Raw genomic sequence first — 21,727 nt, 5'->3', positions numbered from 1 at the left:
AAAGGCTCTTACTTACCTTTTGCAGGATTTCCAGTGTGAAACAAATCTGCAATTCCCTGGCACCCTCTGTACTTCTGGTTTCCAGGGTGTGGTCAGCTACTTAACAAGCATCCCTACTGCTGCCTAGAGCTATACTTTCTCTCCCTGCACCTGGTGGTTCTGAGACTTTGTCTCTCTCCCCTCCTTGCTCCTTAGCTCCCTTGCCTAGAAAGAGGGAGGAGAAGGCACAGAGGTCCCCCCGGAGACGAGGCAGTTCCTTAACCCCTTCTTGTCAGAGCCAGAGAAGCCACAAAGCAAGTGTGAACCTGAAATTGTCCCACATTGAAACTGCTGGGAACCCAAATCTCTTAGCTAATTTTGGAAATCTGGAAAATTAGTATCAGTTGAAAATTATTATCAGTTTATCAAGTTAAAGGAAGCCAGATTCCAGCTGGACATCTGGAAAAACTTCCTGACTATTAGAGCAGTACGACAATGGAACCAGTTCCCTCGGGAGGTTGTGGGCTCTCCCACACTAGAGGCCTTCAAGAGGCAGCTAGACAACCATTGGTCAGGGATGCTTTAGAGTGGATTCCTGCATTGAGCAGGGGGCTGGACTCGATGGCCTTGTAGGCCCCTTCCGGCTCTGCTATTCTATGATTCTTTCAATTAAAATAATAATAATATCAATATGACAATTGAACTCATGCTATCCTGTATTTTATTTTAAGCATAATTCTAGTCTAAGGAGTTTTTAAACATGTATCTCTGTTTTTTTATAATAAATATTTAAGACTTACTTTTGACATGCAATTTTACTTTAAACACACTTTTAAAAAAAGCTGCCATGAAGATTCACAGACATTTGAAATTCTGCCAGGTTTTCACAATTTAGCATTTTTAATTTTAAAATGTGTATTTCACATGCCTTTAAAAATCTAAATCTTTATACTTGATGATGAATGTAAGACATTGTCGCAGATTTCTTTGTCCCAAGTCAATCACTCAAACGATGGAAAGAAAAAGAAACCTGTAACTATGTTAAGTATTAACTTGTCACACATTCATGGCTTCCATTGAAAAGACCCCATATTCTAAAACCTGTACATCCAGCTACATCCATTGCTGGAGAACACTGAGAAAAACAGTAACTGGGGGAGGGAGTGATAGGTGGAGAAATTGACAGTGAAATAAATAAATGTTAGAAGCACATCTAAGTTAGGAAAGTTTGTTGAAAATTCTTGTTCCACGTCCTTTCAGTTGCATATCCAAGGAATAAAAGCTGGAACATGACAAAGGAATTCAGGTGGCTGCATGTCATATTAGTGTTAACCATACTTGGTCTTTCCTTCCCCAGAAAGATGCCATCTGTTATTCTAAATGGTCTACACATTTGTTCTGCTTTCACCCCCCATTACCCCCCCCACCCCAGGTAGGCAGAGACAGGTGGGGATGGAGGCCGCGTTACCCTTCCCTCGCCCGAATGTGCGTCCTGGCTTGGCTTCGGCTGGGCAGGACGCTGCGGTGGGGCATGCGTGCATCTCTACGTTCTTCCGGGCGTGCCCATGTTCTTCCCACCCCAGCGTCCCGCCCAGCCGAAGCCAAGCCAGGACACTGGGAGGGGTGTGTGTGAACGGACAGCTCCACATTCTGACTTCCGGCATGCACCGGAAGTCAGAATGTGGAGCCATCTGTTCGCCCCCCCGCAGCATCCTGGCTTGGCTTCGACTGGGTGGGACGCTGGGGGGGGGGGCAGTCGGATGGCTCCACGTCCAGAACATGGAGCCGTCCGTCCGCCCCCACCCCAGTGTCCTGGAGCTGTCCAACCGCCCCCCCACCCCAGTGGAACGTGGAGCTGTCCGACCGCCCACCCCACCCCAGTGTGCCGGCTTGGCTTCGGCTGGGCGAGTGCCCAGCCAAAGCCAAGCCAAGGACGCTGGGGTTGGGGGCAGAAGGGCGGCTTCGGAATGGCACGCCAGAGCGGCTCGGAGTGGGAGGGCAACTTCCGGGTGCGGTGTTCAGCATCCCCCTTACCTTGGTGCTCTAGGCGGCCGCCTGACTGGCCTCTATGGCAGTACCAGCCCTGTACCTGTCTGTCCCTATTCCACGTACAGAAGCCAACTGGTCTGGCAGTTGAATCTGCCTCCAACACTGGTGATGTGACAGCTTCTTCCACTGCACCCGGGTGCAGCAAGCTAGCTTAGGTGGCATACACAGCTCGGCCCTCAAATAAAAGGGAATTGCCAGGGGGACTCCGGACTCCTGTCCTGCCACCCCATTCCTTCCCACAGCCCCAGCAACTGCCACTTGAGGCAACTGCCTCACTCTGTCTGTCTAATGGTAGGGCTGGCCCTGCTTAAGTGACAGATGTAGTGAATAATTCAGTGTATTTATTAACTGGGTAGGTATATCAAATGTACAAAACTCTTTGCTTAAATAAAACAATAGTAGGTAAGTATTCTATATGGTTGACCTTGCTGTATAGATATTATGAGGTATTAGAAGTGATCACAACCGTTGCTATATTCTCCTCCTCCTCCTCCTCCAACAAGTTAATTTTAAATATATGAATGAGCAAACCTTTGAACCTTGGTCTGAAACTTCACCCTTTCCTGAAAACTGAAATAGCATTCCTGGAACCACTTTCTCCAAAGTATTTGAAGCAACACAGGGTCAAACTAGAAGTGATATGTGAACCATGACTGAATATTCTGGAGGTCCCACCCCCTTTTGTTAAAAGCAGCTGTGTGAGAGATTAGACCAGGGTTATTAGCAGTAAATAAATATGATACTCACAGTTTAAGACAGGATTGGAATAGAGAATTGGAATGTCCTATTTTGCCTAGTCAATGGACTGTTGCTCCAGCAGCCATATCTGAACCTTCTATGGACCTTAGGCTACGACTTATTCAGAGAAAAAAATTGTTTCAGGTTTATTGGTCTCCACAACGCCTTTTCAATAAAGGTCTTGTCTAATTTGCACAATTGTTGGAGGTGTAATACACCTAATGCCTCCTTAACTCATATGCTTTGGCAATGTTTTGTACAGAGATGTTATAATAAGGATAAACTTTATATTGAAACAATCATGGAACAATGTGCAACATGTCCTCCTAAATTACCTACCAGCTTCTTGAAAGTTAACACATAGTCAGCGCAGTTGGATCTTCAGGGCTCTTACGACAGCCAAAAAAGTATACTATTACATTGGAAGAACAAATGCTCACCTCCCATAATGCAACCCTAATAACACTATCAACTTTTGAACGGGTGTTATATAGGTGCAACTTACAAGTGGATTAATACCTGGATATCTGGGCCACAGCTAGACCTAAGGTCTATCCTGGGATCACCCAGGGTTCACCCCTGCCTGAGCACTGGATCCCCTGTGTGTCACCTAGATGAACAGGTTTGACCCCTGGATGATCCAGGGATAAACCTTAGGTCTAGCTATGGCCATAGTCTCTTCCAGGTGTTTTGGACTGCAACTCCATCATCCTCAGCCATGCTGGATTGTAAAGCTCCTCCATACAACACAGGCCACAGCTAGATGTAAGGTTTATCCTGGGATCATCCAGGGTTCACCCCTGCCTGAGCCCTGGATCCTCTGTGTGTCACCTAGATGAACAGGTTTGACCCCTGGATGATCCAGGGATAAACCTTAGGTCTAGCTATGGCCCTAGTCTGCTTTTCTTAAAACTTATGTATAACTCTCCCCCACTTCCCGATATATATTTTTTAATGAATGGTACACATGATGAAAAATGATAATATTCCTAAATATATAATGTGATTTTTTCTTTACACGATGTATTTTCTGTTAATATTCACAATTTTTTTTTAAAAGGGGGGGAACCTAGGAACTAAATATCCCACCCTTCCACCAGACTGCCCTGGTAAACACCATGTCAGTCCATACAGATGCACCCCCCATCTAGTGGAGAAGACAAACCTTAAAAAGACAAAATGAAGAGAAGGAAAGCAGTAGGATAGCAACATGTAGACCAGCAATTCCCAAACTTTTCTTTCCCACAAATTCTTGAGGACCTCAGAGGACCATTTCATAAACTTTTGTTGTTGTTGTTCTGGAGGTCAAACACATACATAACTCATATTTTCATATTATATTTTCGTCAGTGTCGCATTAGTGAAAATCAGTGCCATATTATGAAAATCATGGGCCCTAGGCCAGGCTGCTGAGAACGGTCCCTTTAACTGGTATTTTTTAGGGGGAAAGAGTAGACTGTACCAGTGCTGTGTTAAGAAGGCCCTTGGCCAAAGCCTTGTTAGACTCTTTGATAATACGAGCTTGTGAATCACTGCAGAACAGTTTCTGAAGCTCTTTATGTAAACAGTTTAAATTAATTAACAGCACAATCCTATGCATGTTTATTCAGATTATTATTATTATTTATTGCATTTTTACACCGCCCAATAGCCAAAGCTCCCTTAAGCCTCACGGTCTTAAAGGGGGCATATATAACTGCACAAAGTTGCTTAAGAGAGAAAAAAACAATTCTAAAGAAAAGCATATTTGCCTTGTTTTTAGATGCTGCGTAGGTATGTTACTGGTGTAATCTTTGAACAGACTTTCCTTGACTCTCATTCCCAGAAGGGAATGTTTCTTCTAAATTCGCTTTTGTACCCACACAAGCACTTAATTTCTTGTGGACATTATCAAAGCACTTGTCCAGAAGCCCTTTTGCCTAATATGTAGCCCTGACCATATGTTAAGGAGAACAGGGGCCCTTCCACACGCCATACTGAAGGCGCATGCACGCGCCCCAAGTACGACCCCAAACGATAGTGTGCACTACAGCCAGAAGAGACGGAGGAGGAGGCGGCTGGGGAATCCGGGCGCGTCCTTGCCGCCGCTGCCTCCCCGCCGGCCTCCTGCTGCCGAGGTAAGAGCGACCCGGGTCGGAGAGCTCGGCTTCCACCTCCGCCGAGCTCTCCGACCCGGGTTGCTCTTACCCAGGCAGCAGGAGGCCAGTGGGGAGGCAGTGGCGGCGGCTGGGGAATCTGGGGACTATTTCCTGGCTCTGACCTCCTGGTTCCTTTGCCCCCACCCCAGACGGTGTCTGGGCAGCATAGGATTGCACCCTAAATAAGACCAGGAGGGAATCTACACGTCGTTGTGAGGGCGCTTACATGCGCCCCCAGTGCGCCCCCACGACTGTGTAGATCGAGAAAGAAGAGGTGGAGGAGGAGGAGGCTGCGTCCTTGCCTCCGCCTCCTCCTCCTCCCCACCGGCCTCCTGCTGCCGGGCTAAGAGCCACCCGGGTCGGAGAGCTCGGCTTCCGCTTCTGCCGAGCTCTCCGACCTGGGTGGCTCTTAGCCCGGCAGCAGGAGGCCAGTGGGGAGGCAGTGGCGGCGGCTGGGGAATCTGGGCGCGTCCTTGCCTCCGCCGCTGCTGCCTCCCCGCTGGCCTCCTGCTGCCGGGGTAAGAGCGACCCGGGTTGGAGAGCTCGGCGGAGGCGGAAGCCGAGCTCTCCGACCCGGGTCGCTCTTACCCCGGCAGCAGGAGGCCGGCGGGGAAGCGGCGGCAGAGGAGGCAAGGACTCGCCCGGATTCCCCAGCCGCCTCCTCCTCCGTCTCTTCTGGCTGTAGTGCACACTATCGTTTTGGGGTCGTACTTGGGGCGCATACATGCACCTTCAGTACGGCGTGTGGAAGGGCCCCAGGGCTCCTGTATCTTTAACAGTTGCATAGAAAAGGGAATTTCAGCAGGTGTCATTTGTATTTATCCAGAACTTGGTGAAATTCCCTCTTCATCACAACAGTTAAAGCTGCAGAAGCCCTGCCCTCGGGACCAGAAACAAAAGAGGACAGGGCTCCTGCAGCTTTAACTGTTCAAATCAAATCAAATTTTATTTGCACCAAGCCATTGGCCATTGCAATTTAGAACAATTAACTGAACATAAGGCATAAAACAGACAATAAATGTCCAGAGATAAAGAAAAAATGAAGTCCTCAACATATAAAACTCAGTATCGCCAAGCAAATAAAACATTAAATACAGTTAAGGCTAAAATTATATAATTTAAAACTCAGGGTGCAATTGCAGCCCTCATTTTAATAGCAATTGCTAAAAATTTCGCAGTTTTTGCTATAACCATCCTGTTGCAATCCTCAAGAAGAAAGTTCACATAATAATCAGTTGAACGCCCTGGTTAAGGTGATAATAAGGGAACCCTTTTCATTAGTGTTTCTGTACAAAGAGCAAAATAGCAGCACATGGGCAATGGTTTCGATGTTACTATCTCCATAGATACATACTGGATTATGGTATGGAGTTCTCCTAAAGCGGCCTTTTAAAACCGCAGAAGGAAGCACATCGAGGTGTGCTCCTGAAAAGGCTGTTCTATGTTTAGGGTATGTGAGCTGCTGTAAATATACTGGTGTCTTATCTGCAGGACTAAATGAGGACAGTTTAAGATGAGGACTCAGTTTCCTCATTTTGGACAAGCTGTTTTGTCTTTCGATGTCCAATAAGCGCTGTTTCAGAATTTCTTTAGCTTTGGGAAAGCCTAGACCTAATAGGTATTGAGATGAAAAGCCAACTAAATTTAGCCTCTTATAGCAGCTTTCATCCAGTTGCTTTTATGGGAGTCTCTCAGTATCAGGGGGAGCAGACCCGTGGCAGTTAGATGCAGCTGCAGCCAATAAGTAATAATAATAATAATAATAATAATAATAATTTGTTACCCTCCTCTCCCTCTGGATCGAGGCGGGGCAGAACACAAATGCAAACATCACACAACTAATTAAAACATTTAAAACCAAGTATGTGTGAATTGTTTTGAATTTCACCAGGTGCTGGCTGCGTACAACTGACACCTGCTGAAATTCCCTTTTTCTACACAAGTGTGAAAGATACAGGAGCCCTTGTCCTCCTTTTCACAGGGTCACTCTACTGGGCATGATCCAGCTCTCGCTGTGCCACAGACAGGGAAAAGTCAGTGCAGGTGATTCTGAGGTGAAAGCTCTGCAGTTTTCTATGGATTCCCTCCTTAGCTCAGGGAAAGGATCTTCTGGAGGGAAGGATGGAGAAAAAGAAAGGGGAAAGTGTGTGTGTGGTCAGGGCAGGTGCTACCATAGAGGCCACTCAGGCGTCCGCCTAGAGCGCCAGGCTAAGAGGGGTGCCGCACTCACACGCGTTGGCTGTGAGCCGGCCCGGCCCGAGGATTCAGCTGGGCCTGAGCGGGCGAGATGGCACCCTGCGCCTGCCCAGCCGAAGCGAAGCCAAGGACGCTGGGGTGGGGGTGGCTCCACATTCGGACTTCCAGAACGCACCCAGGAGAGAGAGAGAGAGAGAGAGAGAGAGAGAGAGAATGTATGGGTGCATGGGGTGTAGGGGGACTTTGAGTGAATGCGTGTGTTTGTTTGGAGTGAGTGATGCTGCGCGTGTGCATGCGCGCGTGAGTTGGGAGGGATGATTTGGAGGTGATATTCCTATTAATTAATGCATTTTAGACCCATCGACATTCCTTTCCAATATGTTTGCTATAATTGGCATGACATATTTCTTGCACTTTAAAATAAATGTAGCAGTTTCAAGTTTTGTGCTTATTTTTTCCAGGAAAAAAACTATTCTTAAAAATCAAAGTTGGCATTTTTTGGTGTGTGTGTGTGTGTGTGAGCGAGAGAGAGAAAGTAGCTCACCTTGCCTAGGGTGCAAAATAGTCTGGCACCGGCCCTGGGTGTGGGGGGGTGTTGGGTGTTTTTGCTCGCGCTGAGGATGGGGGCACGGGCGCGCGCGCCGCCCAACGGGTTCCGACGAAGCCTGAGAGCGCGCGCGCGCGCGCGCGGTGGCCTCCCTGCCGCCGGCAGGGGTCGCTTTGGTGCCGGCCGCCGGGTCCCGCCGGCCCCGCCTCTTGCCCGGTGCCCGCCGGTGGCTCCGCTCAGCTGCTCCACGCCTCGGCGAGCGCGAGGGTCGGTGCCACCGAGGACGCCGAGCGAAGGCAGCGGGGCGCGCCGTGGCCGCCCTCGGAAGGCGCGACCACCCCACCCTCCCCCCTCCCGGCGTCGAAAGAGCGCGCTGGGCGCGGCGGGGCAGGCTAAGAGAGCATGGCGGCTCCGGAGCGAAGGGCCTTTGCGCACCGCATCAACCGGTGAGGGACGGACGGACGGGGGCACGCATACATGGATGGGCAAGCCTTCCCGGGAAGGTCGGGAGGGAGAAACGAGGCGTCCTACCCCTGGGCTCGGTTGGGGAGGGGGCGCCCTGCGTGTACGCCAAGCCCCCTCCCCTCCTCCGTCTCTTTCCTGCGACCCCCCCCCCCCCATTCACGCCTCCTTCTCCCTTCAGGAGGCTTCAAAGGTTGCCCGTCCACCTTCTGGTAGTCCTATTTCGTTCCCACCCACGCCCGGAAACAAATGCATCCTCCAGGGCCCAGCCTTGTAAAGTTGCCCCCCCCCGCCGACCCCCCAAGTTACTAACCCACGCGTAATTTGGTCAAGTCATGGGTGGTTCCTTGGCAACTTGGGAAGACGAGGGATGCGGGTGGGTAGGTGGGAAAGAGAAAGGGAATCCAGCTTTCCAAATCTTCCTTGCGCACCTAAAGGCAATAATTATTTGCCCGCGGGTTACCGAATGAGTAGCTACTCCAAAGACGCATCCCCCCCCCTACATAAAGTACTCCGCTGCTCTTTCCCATTTTCCCTCCCCTTCTTCCCGTTCAGAGCACTGCCACATGGGCTATGTGGATAGATGCTCCTGGTCGCTCAGCGCTTCTCGGTGACGCCTCGCTGCCTGCCTTGCGTGAACACATTCGAGGTGAAAGATGACTAAGAACCCGGAGCCATTTATTCACATAGCATTACTTGCGATTTGTGTTTGTCCCAATCCCTGCTGCAGGTCCCGAGCAAGTGCCAAAAGGTTAATGGCTGTTCCAGGTTCATTAATCGGCAGTAAAAGGGTGTGTGATCTTGTGGACGCATCCAGACGTGCCCGTTTGGGATCGCTGTTTTTATTATTTATATATTACTATATCAGTATGCATGGCAATAATGGCAAAATGGCAGGGCCCTGCCCCAAGGTGTTTACAGTCATTTACAGACATTTCACACAGGGAGCAGGTGAGTGTAAATGGGGAAGGCTGTGTCGGGTGCTCCCGGTAAAGGCTTTTATTGCCCCTATAACTCTGCCTCATTTATGAGCTTTTAGAATGGGGTTGTTCCCAGGCCTAGTAACACTCCTGTGTTTTCCCATGATGTCTTGCGTCTTTTTTTTCTTACTGCAGATAATCTGTTAAGGAAAAAAGAAAGAAAGATGGAATTGCTGCACAATTCCTTCTGATTGCTTATGCTAGCCATCCCTCCTCATCTTCTCTTTTTCATTCCCCTCTTGTTTTCCCACCAGAAGAAATGGCATAATAGAGGGAGGGCTTGTTTCCTTTTCTTGGAAAATAAATATTGTTTATGGTGAAGTAGTATCCCTATATACGTAGGTATAGGAGAATATCATGTTTTTAGAGTGGGGAATAGACAGATTTGATGGCCATTCCTTTGATGGAAGGATGGATGATTCATCCTTTCCCACATCCCCTGCCCTCGCAAACGTTTTGAATCAGTTGAGTTTGCAGAAGAGGAACAGACTTCTTAGGGAGGTGGGTGATTTGTGTGCGAGACAGCCAAGATCAGATTATATACCCTCCAGTGTACATTACTGATGCTCCTTCCAATTGATAGTATGGTGTAAAATCTTGTTTTTTTCTTTTCCCATGGAGTAATCTGGAGATGAAGACAAGGTAGCATTCTCTTTCGTCTTGCCTTCACGCTCGTCTCACCTAAATACAGAGTAAAATGTTTGGTTGCTTTCAGATGGGAGCTGCAATTCTTGGAACATCCTAGCCTAGGCAAAAACAAGCATTTAGAAACTCCTAGCAAGTTTTTTTAAAAATTATTTTTAAGAAGTAGCTTTTGAGCAAATGAAAAATCCACAAATTTTTTAAAATGTCTGTTTGTAATTTTACTGGCACACAGTAAAATTACAATACCGATAACCTTGTTTTTAGTGAGCAATATTTATCTGTAGAGCTGAACATCTGGGTCTGCATAATAGGTGGATGTTTGTCTGACAATATGGATCTGTAGGATATTCGTTGAACAGTGAAATCTTCCATTGACACTAGAGCGTATCCATGTTACCCATATAGACATGAAGATTTCTGTTACCTATTTTTAGAGTAGCTGTAGCATTGTAGTTAAAACATTGAGCTGTAAATGGGGATGTCCCTTCTTTAAATCTCAGTTCTGCCACGAACTCACTAATGTTGCAGTTCTGTGCATGTCTTCTCAGAAGAAAGATCCAATGAGTTCAATGATACTTACTTCCAGGTAAGGCTATATAGGTTTGCAGCTTAAGCAGTCTTAAGCAAATCATTAGTCTTCAGCCTCTGCGTGCTTGGTGGAGGTGTGGAATCCCTTTGCCTCCCCACAACCTGTATTTTGTTTCAAATGTGGGGGGTTCTACCTTCCATAGAGAGCCTTTCCTATCGCTCCCCCCCTCTCCTTTGGCATATGGTCAATATTTACGTTATTAATACAGGGAATTGTGAGTAAAGGGCTCTGTGAGCCCAGAGAGGAGTCTGCCTGCCACATCTCTGCATGATTCACTGTTCTGGCCCTGTGTCCATTTAGTCTGAAGACATGTCCACAAACACAGAGATGTGCTTCCCTGAGATTGAGTAATTCTTGCTCATTCTATACGCTGTAAAAGCAAACCTATACACTGTAATTCTGTACACTGTAAAAACAAACCTTTTTAGCTGTAGGAGTGATTTGTGCCTCCAATTATAATTAAGAAAACAAGTGTACTTCAGCTATCAAAAGGTGAGGAGCCATAGCTTAGTGGTAGAACACATGCTTTGCATAAAGTAGGTCAAATCCTGGTATCTCCAGGTAAGACTAGGAAAGGCCCATGTCTGAAATCCTGGAGCGCTGACCCGTGAGCTAGATTGGAGCAGTAGTCTGACACTATGACAGCTTCATACAGATTCTGAAGCACTTCTTTAGTTGGACGTTAGCCTTCTTTGTATGAAGATTAAGGCAGGATATAAATATTTTCAGTAAACAGGCAAAAAAGGGAGAGGCCCTTGACAGAGAACAGTCCTGGTACTCATGTTACTTTAAGTTAACCCTTAAGTAACGATTTCCTCTGCTGTGTTCCCAAATTTGAACTCCATTCTATGTTTGCAACATATGATTAGTTTGTCTATTTATTTTAGAAAAGATCTATTACTGTTCCACAGTAAAGCCTCCCAGATAGTGTACAATAAAGTAATAAAACAATAAAAGCAAATGCTTTTTAGTACAGCATTTCCTTGTGTGTGTGTATGTGTATGCCTGGAAAAACAGAGTCCTGTGGAACCTTAAAGGCTAACAAAGCATAAGCTTTTAAGGACTAGATTTCACTTTACCTGATGTGCTCAGTTAGCAGATTTATATAGACATGGTGGTAGAGGGAAAGGAGGGGAAAGTGTTGTAAACAGTGGATTCAAATCAGGATGGATAAAAATCAATGATTTTTTTTTAAAAAATCAAACAAATCAGATTTTTTTTTTAAATAGGATTTTTTTAATGAAATGCTTTTTGAGGAAAAATCTATCTAAAGATAGTTTTCTATTTAAGATACATCATAGTCCAAAGGTTGTTCATCATGAAATAAGGGTTAGTTTTTAATTATGTAGCATGAGACTGTTTAATTTTTTTGGTAAATGAATTTCATTAATCCATTCACAATGTCATGCTCTTCCAGAGGTTTCTGTAACATTACTTTTCTCCTTCCAATAAAGTACAGCAGAAAAGTTGTCCAAATATAAATGATTAACCTATTAAACTGGAGATAGTTCACCTTGTAATAATTTCATAATTACCTATCTAGGATGTGTTTCTAATAGTATAACCAAATCAGTATTTTTTTTGATAGAACTGTAAAACTAATCTAAAAAGTTCCTATTCTAAAAAATGAAACAGTCATCTGGTTGTAAATATTAAGATTATACCAGCAAGAATAAGTCTTTGGTAACTCTGAGTTATGTAAAATATAGCGAGGAAGAGTGCACTTTTTTTTGGTGGTGGTGGGGGAAGTCACATGATTAAATCTCTTTCTGAGTAGTGATTTAAATCAAATCCACCCTGATTCAAATGGTGCTGGAATGCAAAAAGTATAGTCTCAGACAACTCAGTTAAAATATGCAAAATAAGCTCAATGACCCCTCTGGATGTCTTAAGCCCTTGCAGTGTCTGATGCTAGATTTTGCCTTTGTTCTGTTTGTTTTTAAAAAAGAAGTAGGCAAAATGGGTGGAGGCCAAAACTTCAGCTGTACGTCTGGACCACAGATGGAACTACCAGTGGCAGGCACTGGGCTGTCTTGATACTCAAGGTGCTTGCGGGCTTTAGAAGACTTGCAGTAATTCATGCTTAGGTCTATGGAGAGTAAATACTGTATTTCTTCGATTGTAAGACGCCATCGATTGTAAGACGCACACTAATTTCAGTACCACCAACAGGAAAAAAAAAACCCCTAAGACACACCCGCGATTCTAAGACGCACCCCATTTTTAGAGATGTTTATATGGGGGAAAAGTGCATCTTAGAATCGAAGAAATAGGGTACATGAAGGGGGTTAACAATAAATCCCAGTTATTGTGGGAAAGAGGTATTGGGGATTGTGAGAAAGAGAAGCTTATTCTGTCCCCCCAGATGAAAGAGGGAGAGAAAGAGAGAGTTTTCCTTTGCCTCTCAGGTAAACAAGACTAGTCTCTTCCTAGGGTGGGCCTGCCTGGGTGAGCCTGTGATTTGGGAAGCTCTCACATAGTAAACCTCATAGTAAACAAGTTTGTGGGAGCTGACCCTTAGCGAGCAGCTAGCAGTGCATGCTTAAATCTCAGTCTCATCAATTCCCTGGTGTATGGATTGTTTTATGGGAAGGAAGAAAACAGTGTCTTCCCCCACTCTTGCCAGAAGGGAACTTTGGCAGTTGTTCTATGATTTTCTTATGTCTGTTTTTCCTCCCATTTGTTTCCTGCTTTTGCTTCCTTTTGACCACTCACTGGAAAGTTCAAGCTAATGCTTTTGGAACGAAGCCTAATGGTTATTGTTGTTGCCTGAATGGCTCTTGTCTTGACCTCTTCCTTTTGCAGCACATTTAGACTTGAGCAGCAGTTCTTGATGGCTGAACTCTATGGGTTCTGATTTAAAATCAGAATGTTCCTCCCTGCCACACACACTTTCCTTTTTCTCCACCCTTTCTTCCTTCAAATGCCAGTGGGCAACAAATAACTAAAAAGCATTTGATTGCCTGTTTGTGAAGCAGACGGCAGCCTGTGGAGCCTCAGGGTGACTTCAGTGCTGGCAGATGTTGAGGTTGAATAATTCAGGATGGCTTCTGGCACCCTGTCTGTTTCGGTGGCCGCTCTTGGCTTCCACTTTTCTTATCAAGCCAGTGATGAGCCTGTAGATGTGAACTGGAGAAACATGGGTGTAGACACGTTTGCTCATCCATTGCCTTGGGAAGAGGAGTGGGTATCTTTATTCTCCACAGGAGCACAATAATCTCTAACCCTAAGTATATGTACCTGACAACTTAGGAGAACCTTTAACGAAGTGGACTGTAGTCCATGAAAGCTTATGACATAATACATGTGTTAGTCTTTAATGTGGTACAATATGCTTGGATGTATTCAAGAGAGATTCAGAATAGATGAGGAAATATGGTTATGTTTAACTGTTGTAGATCACAAGCTGAATATGAGCCAACAGTGCGATGTGGCTGCAAGAAAGGCAAATGCTATTTTGGGCTGCATTAATAGAAGTATAGCTTCCAAATCACGTGAGGTACTGGTTCCTCTCTATTCGGCCCTGGTTAGGCCTCATCTAGAGTATTGCGTCCAGTTCTGGACTCCACAATTCAAGAAGGACGCAGACAAGCTGGAGCGTGTTCAGAGGAGGGAAACCCGGATGATCAGGGGTCTGGAAACAAAGTCCTATGAAGAGAGACTGAAAGAACTGGGCATGTTTAGCCTGGAGAAGAGAATGTTGAAGGAAGACATGATAGCACTCTTCAAATACTGTCACTCAGAGGAGGGCCAGGATCTTTTCTCAATCCTCCCAGAGTGCAGGACACGGAATAACAGGCTCAAGTTAAAGGAAGCCAGATTCCAGCTGGACATCAGGAAAAACTTCCTGACTGTTAGAGCAGTACGACAATGGAATCAGTTATCTAGGGAGGTTGTGGGCTCTCCCACACTAGAGGCCTTCAAGAGGCAGCTGGACAGCCATCTGTCGGATGATTTAGGGTGGATTCCTGCATTGAGCAGGGGGTTGGACTCGATGGCCTTGTAGGCCCCTTCCAACTCTGCTATTCTATGATCTTTTGCCAACAAAGCCAGTAGCAAACTTATAGCCTATTTTATTCATCAATTTTATTTATTTGTTTACTTTTATTATTGTTATTTTTAAGATCACCATATAGGACAATGTCCTCTCTCAGTGGTTTCCAAACATATAACAAGAAAATCACACCCCCACGGTGCGCGGTGGCATTGTGTCAGTTATAGGATGCAGCCGCCGCCTTATAGCCATTGCGGGGCTTCACTGTGAAGCTGTGAGTTTAAAAGGTCAGGTTAGGTCGCCATCTACCCAGGCAGGAGGCAGGCCGAATGGCTGCCAGAACCCCCCATGCTTTCTCGACATTAGAATTATCTGCCACCACCCCACAGCAGAGAAAGTGTTGGGTTTCTTTAAACATGGCAGCAACACAGTGCAGCCCCCCCCCCCCCCGTAATATAAACTAAAAGCACAATTTACAAATAGAAATGTTAAAAAGCCAATTGGCAGTAACTTTAATTATCACAATCTTTTAAAAAATGGTGTGCAGACCTCAGGCCTAGGAGGCCCCGCCCCCTTTTCCCTAACCACCAATCGTTTGGTGGTTTTCTGCCTTTTGTGCATTCTCCCGCTTCAGTCTAAAAGCTCTTTAAGCTAAAACGCTCTGGTATTTTTGGCCCATTCCCTTTGGCCTTGCCCTCTCTTGCCTTCAGCCACGCCCACCCAATTCCCCACTCCCCCCCCCCAGCTTCTCTGAGATGGAATTCAACCCTCATGCTGAAAGAAGTTCTGTACTCCCTGCTTTAAAACATTGTTTAGCCCAGCATTAAAACAAGCACTATCGAGTAACCAGCAATCAGTACAGTACTTAAAAACAAACAAAAAACAAAACTAGCAGCAGCCTTAATAAAACCCATCTAATTAAAACAGGTGGGTTCAAATCCTCTTTGAAGGCCAGTATTGTTGGGGCCTATCGCATCTGTTAATTCACCCACCCTGGCAGTTCATACAGACACCGACGTTTTTAGCATGAGCAATAGAACTGTATCATGTTCTGCGCCTTCACACAATTAGCTAACTTGCAGAGTCCCTTCTTGCCCTATAACTCATACTGCTGAGCTTCAAGCTTGCTGTTTAAAGTGACCCTACTCCCCATCACTAGGGTTAATTCTGTCAGTCTATGTGGCAGTTCTACAATCTCTTGGCAATCATAGAAGTATTGTCCGTGGAAGAGCCAGTGTGATGTAGTGGAATTGGCCCACTTGAGAGCCTAGCAGCTTATAAGATGTGATGAGCTATTAGGGGGCAAAATCTTTCCTTCCCATGTTCTAACTCTCCCCCATACCCAGCTTAGCAATAACATTCCCTGGTTCTGGGCAGCCCTGGACCGGAGTCCTTTTGCATTGCAGGGAAAAACTTCAGGATAGAAAAGTGAAAAGGCATCCTGTGTGAACCCCAAACAGGTTGGCTTTACCTTGAAGAGAAGGGCTCCTATTGGAGACTGTGGACATTTTATTATGGCTTACATTTGACCGTCTTGACTTTGAAAGCTCAGCGTTGACCACATGCTTCAATATTGAATAGAACACACATGGGCATGAATGGCGATAAAATATGTGTTCTATTAAAATAAACATCCTGGCTTCCAAATGTTTTGCTTCCTACAGATAAAGCCCCATGGAGGGGAATTGCTTGATTTTGGGACATACCTTAAGAGTTTCTGTCTTTGCTGGTCAAACATAATGCACAACAAATATTGGTATCAGGGCTCACTACGTTGAGCTCAGCAGTCACAATGGGGCACAAGAAGAAGGAAAGGAGATGGCCTCCAAACCGTTTAGGGCTTTATAGGACCTGACCACCTTGGGATTGTGCCTGGGAGAATGTAGAAAGGAAGGATAAGGCAGGCCATGGAGCGTTTGATTAATGTGCTTTCAGTGACTGTCCCTGTTGAGAAGCTGTTTGACTGTGTTCTGGGAAATGTGGAGCATTTGCTGAGTTATCAGCTTGGTTCAAGTAGTAGTCTTGGACTGAAATCCTGAATCCTTGAATGACTGTTGCTAGGTCTGAATCTGAGAACAGTGCAACCCTTAGGTACCATATGAAGTTGGTGGAATATGCCTTTCAGCTTTCCATAAGCACCATCAAAGAGGCCAACCTGAATGGCATGTTGGCAGGTGTTACTCTCAAATGATTTCTTTCCTGACGCCTGGAACGCTCTTCCAGAACATTTGAGAACTACAAGTTCAATCGCAGCTTTTAAAGCTCAGCTAAAAACTTTTCTTTTTCCTAAAGCTTTTAAAACTTGATTTTGTTCTGACTTTTATACTGTTAGTTTTACTCTACCCTGTGCCTGTTTGGTGCATTCTCTTCCCCTCCTTATTGTTTTATTATGATTTTATTAGAATGTAAGCCTATGCGGCAGGGTCTTGCTATTTTATTGTTTTACTCTGTACAGCACCATGTACATTGATGGTGCTATATAAATAAATAAATAAATAATAATATCTATACGGGTTGTTTTCAATATTATTCTAACTTGTCCCATTCATTTCAGTGAGTCTACTCCAAGTAGGACTAGCATTGTGTACAGTCTGTCTGTCTATCCTAGGACTCTTTAAATGCAGTAGTATAATTTAGGGCTCAGGAATTATTTTGTTGCTGCTATTTTTAAGCAGTTGGGAGTCATTAATCCTTGCAGATCTGCAAATCACCTGGAGATCAATAAGGAGATCCACATTTAACTTCTTTCTGCCCCTACACTATGCCACGGTACCATGCCATCAAATAGAGTTCAGTTTGGGAAACGATACTGTCAAGCCAGGGAACGTGGTGCCCTTTCCCCCTCTGAAGGGCCAGTGTGTGCAGATGAATGAGGGAGGCATCAGTCTGTTTGGAACAGCTCTCTGAAGCATACAAAGGCGTGGTGGTGTCATTTTGGAAAGTGTTTTGCTTTATTAAGCTTGGCAGGTGGCAACACATGCAAGGAATAATTTATGGCTTGTGGCTCAGTAACTCGTTATTCTCCAACTTCGAACGTGGAAATTAAAAACAACAGCCCAAAGAAGTTAGGGTTGCTGTCCATAATCTTTTGCTCCAGGCCATTTGGGCCAAGAGTGTGCAGTTTAAATCAGCAGGAATCGATTCTGGTAGAACTACACATTACTTAGAACTTGGACAGCAGCTTTTATTAGGTAAAGGTAGTTTGGGGGAAAGGAGTGATTTTGGAGTAGAAAACGGATGTTGCTTAACTCTTTCCCTGCCCAATGCTTTTCTCCTGCAGTTTCTCTCTCTGAGTCACCCCTCTCCGTGAAGTTTCAAATGCTCATTCTTGACATTAAACACAGATCTCGAACTTTGCCAAGGGAGGGATGGGGGAGAAAATGGCAGGTGTTTCTATGCTCCCAATAACTTCTTCCAGAAACTGCTTCTCCCTAATACGAACAGCTGTCTGGGGTTTGTTACATATATATGTAACATGTAGTTCTGCCTTTGGATAAACCTGTTATTGACTAGTGTGCCAATAATTTTTTGAACATGTGTTCAGATGATGATGATGATGATGATAATAATAATAATAGTGCCCAACTTTGCAAATGAAAACTGCAAAAAATGTTTCTGAGAAATTGTGCCAATTGGCCATACTTTCTGATCAGGTACTGAGAGAGTTTTCTTTGGAAAATTCTACTCATGGGTAGATGAACAAGAACCGAGAACTGTGCCAAATGATGTAGAAGCCCCACTTCTCCATTGAGCTGTAAGTATGTTTTCAAGGATAGGAATATGTTCTTTGGGGTTGGGAGCTGGGGGTTCAATGAAAACTTCATGGATAATGATTCTACATAGCAACCTTTCATCTTTGTCCATGGGCATGTTCATGATCTCTGGGAGGCTTTGGCCACACATTCCCCTCGGACCCTAGAATCATAGAATAGTAGAGTTGGAAGGGGCCTACAAGGCCATCAAGTCCAACCCCTTGCTGATTGCAGGAATCTACCTTAAAGCATGCCTTGGCCTATTAAAGAAACTGCCTTCACAGTACTACTTGAATAACTCATCCGATAATTAAATCTAGAGGAATTTTTTAATGTTCAGATTTCACAGTGCACTAAGAACCTGCTTTTCCAATTGGTGCCACTCTGGGCTCTTTGGAGACCACGTGGGATACAAATGCAAATAATTTTCAGAGGCAGTTATCTCAGGTGTTTTCGATGTTAATAAGAAAACAATCCAAGATGATTTTTTAAAAAGAGATACCGATTATAGCAATCTTGGGATGTTGACAGGCCACTATCCTCTTGTTTTCATAGTCAGTTGTGCCTGATTCAAGCCCCTGGAAAAAAGATCTATTGTATTTCTTCGATTGTAAGACACCATCGATTGTAAGATGCACACTAATTTCAGTACCACCAACAGAAAAAAAACCCACCTACGACACACCCACGATTCTAAGATGCACCCCATTTTTAGAGATGTTTATATGGGGAAAAAAGTGTGTCTTAGAATCGAAGAAATAGGGTAAATCAGCACCTCTTCCATTCCGTTATACAAAAAACAAAGGTGGCTGTGTAGACCAGAAGAAAAATTCCACACTGCACATTTTTGTGAACTTTGAGTTGGTATAATGATGCTATTACATTATATAGATTTTGGTATTTTTCAATTCAGGACTCTCTTGTTGTCTTTTTTATTATTTGTATGATAAGACGATCAGTGTGTATGATGCGGGGATGGGAAATATATGGCTTTCCAGATGTTGGGCTGCAAGTCCTCTCACCATTGACTATGCTGGCTGGGGCTGATGGGAGTTGCAGTCCAGCAACATCTGGAGGGCTACACACTGCTGCTTTTACAGTGTAGAAGAGGGCATTGGTGTAGCTAAAAATACCAAACAGAGGTAAACTATAGTGTTTGAATGATATGAATATAAAAACAAAAACACACACAAAGATAGTCGTGTTTGCCATAAGGAAAGTTCCAAAATTCATTTGTGAAATACCTTCATTAGGCCAACCAACAGATCACAGGCAATACAGATCATAGAAAAGTAGAGTTGGAAGGGGCCTACAAGGCCATCGAGTCCAACCCCCTGCTCAATGCAGGAATCCACCCTAAAGCATCCCTGACAGATGGTTGTCCAGCTGCCTCTTGAATGCCTCTAGTGTGGGAGAGCCCCAAACCGCCCAAGGGAACCGGTTCCATTGTCGTACTGCCCTAACAGTCAGGAAATTTTTCCTGATGTCCAGCTGGAATCTGGCTTCCTTTAACTTGAGCCCATTGTTCCGTGTCCTGCACTCTGGGAGGATCAAAAGATGATACAGTACATACATGTGGCTGAAGTTTTATTTTGTTTTTGTAAAATCTTGGTCGTTACATGTTTGTGCCCATTTAATATTCAGATGCCAAAGGTGCCTTTTCATAACTGTCATAATTGCAAATATCCTGTGCCTTCATAGGTGACAGGCATGGGCAACTGGTGCTCGCATACCCCTGGTGAGCGTCCAATAGCCCAATACTTGCTGATAATTGTGAGACAGAGATCGTAGTGACAGTTTGTGTAGCCAAGAAAGACAAAATCATCTCAGTATGATTCTGCAGGAAATATGCAGTATGTATTAACGATGTGATAGTAAGTGTTGGAAATGCTGGGGTGGGTGGGTGGAGGAGGAGAAATCTTTCTCCATAAAAGATGACTTATTATGAAAAGAGTATAGAGTTAGGATATTTCTCGAGATCTTCCTTGTCCCTTTTGACCTGCTGTACGACTCCAGGAAATAAAGCCAGATTGCTCACTTGAGGGAATGATCTTAAAGGCAAAACTAAAGTACTTTGGCCACATAATGAGAAGATAGGATACCCTGGAGAAGATGCTAGGGAAAGTGGGGGCTGACCAAGGGCAAGATGGATGCATGATATTCTAGAGGTGAAGGACTCGACTTTGGGGGAGCTACGGGTGGTGATGGCCGACAAAAAGCTCTGGCGTGGGCTGGTCCATGAAGTCACGAAGAGTCGGAAGCGACTGAACGAATAAACAACAACAACGTCTTGAGCCAGATCCTAACTTGCAAACTTACTACTGTGGTTAATGTAATTCTCAAACCTGGCAGATGTTGATCCACAGTTGGTGGCTGTAATCTGCTTACTCAGTCTTAATCAACCTGGTGCCGTCCAGATGTTTTGGATGACAACTCCCAGATTCTAGACCATTGGTGCTGCTGACTAGGGCTGGTGAAGGTTGAAGTCCAAAATGTCTGGAGGACGCCCCAGGTTGGGGAGAAATGCTCTACATTCATTATGGGCCAACCCTTTAACTTGTTTGTGGCACACCATGGAAAAATGGTCTTGTATTGAGAATTGAAAAGAAAATATTAAATTGGACTTCCCTCTCTGTTTTTAATTCTCTAGCAATTTCTGGAATCCTTTTTTCAAAATTAACATCTCTGCAGTTTGGTACTAAAAATACATCCTGTTTCTAATGCAAGACTTCAACAAAAGATTCAGGAGGTGCTGTGAGTGCATTTCATACATGCATTTTTATTTGTTTTTAGTCTTGCTTTTAGCTGTGCTGTTAAGACATTGGACACAGCTCATTCCCATCTGCTCACTTTGGCTTCGTAACTGATGTCTATGTGTTCAGGAATCTCTTTGGTAACCACTAAGACCTAGTTGCTTGCATTTGTTGCCATTATTTTTGCCAGGTGTTGCCATATCCGGAGAATAGGGCGGTCTGGATTGCTGTGGATCTGTATGGGTGGATGGTCCTCCATACCGCAGGCATTCTTGATTACTGTTCAGACTATTCCCAGTCTATGGTGCGACTCCACCACCTCCTCACAGTGTTTTCTTCCTGGTCAGAAGTTGTGTGCATTGTTCTGCATGGATTTACTGATAAAGCAATTTCCTTAGCTAAAGGAAAGGGTGAGGTAGTTTCCTGGACCAGTTCCCAAGAACCCAAGGCCTTACATGTTTCCTTCCAGGCTGCAAAGTTCTCTCTTAATTACAGTTTATTTACAACCTCCTGCTTCCTCTCCCTCCGTTTTCAAATGCCCTTTGATCTTGTTAGTGGATTTAGTGGTACATCTGCCTATTTTGTTAAGCAACCCAGTTGGAAACAAATACATGTTGATTGGAGATGGGGAGTGGGGTGGGGTAGAGGTGCAGTTACTGGGGTTGATTCTGGAACAAGTCACCAAAGGCATGCAGTACTGGACTGAGAAATGGGATCTTGGCCCCTTTTTCCTGCCCTTTTTCACTCGATCTGCAAACACATATACCACAATGGACCATTTAAAAGTTGCACAACCTTTTTGATCTCGAGGGAAGTATGTGATGGTGGCTTGGGAGTTGGGGCCGCACACACACAGCATGCCCAGGAGATCTTGATATAGATTGCATCTCCGACTCCTTTAATTA

At 44.9% G+C, this 21,727-nt stretch overlaps 1 protein-coding gene across 1 annotated transcript in view; it reads left to right on the top strand.

Annotated features, from left to right (window-relative positions):
• Positions 1-9,702: 9,702 nt before the first annotated feature.
• LOC134394156 (dedicator of cytokinesis protein 7-like) overlaps positions 9,703-21,727 on the top strand; it is a 169,718-nt gene continuing 157,693 nt past the window's right edge. Inside the window, exon 1 of the mRNA XM_063119359.1 lies at positions 9,703-9,731. Within this exon, the coding sequence (XP_062975429.1) occupies positions 9,721-9,731 (11 nt within the window). The 5' untranslated portion in view covers positions 9,703-9,720. The remainder of the gene's footprint in view (positions 9,732-21,727) is intronic.

The sequence above is a fragment of the Elgaria multicarinata genome, chromosome 3 (genome assembly GCF_023053635.1).
Source record: "Elgaria multicarinata webbii isolate HBS135686 ecotype San Diego chromosome 3, rElgMul1.1.pri, whole genome shotgun sequence".
Classification (NCBI taxonomy): Eukaryota; Metazoa; Chordata; class Lepidosauria; order Squamata; family Anguidae; genus Elgaria; species Elgaria multicarinata.
This window is presented reverse-complemented; position numbering and strand designations above follow the sequence as displayed.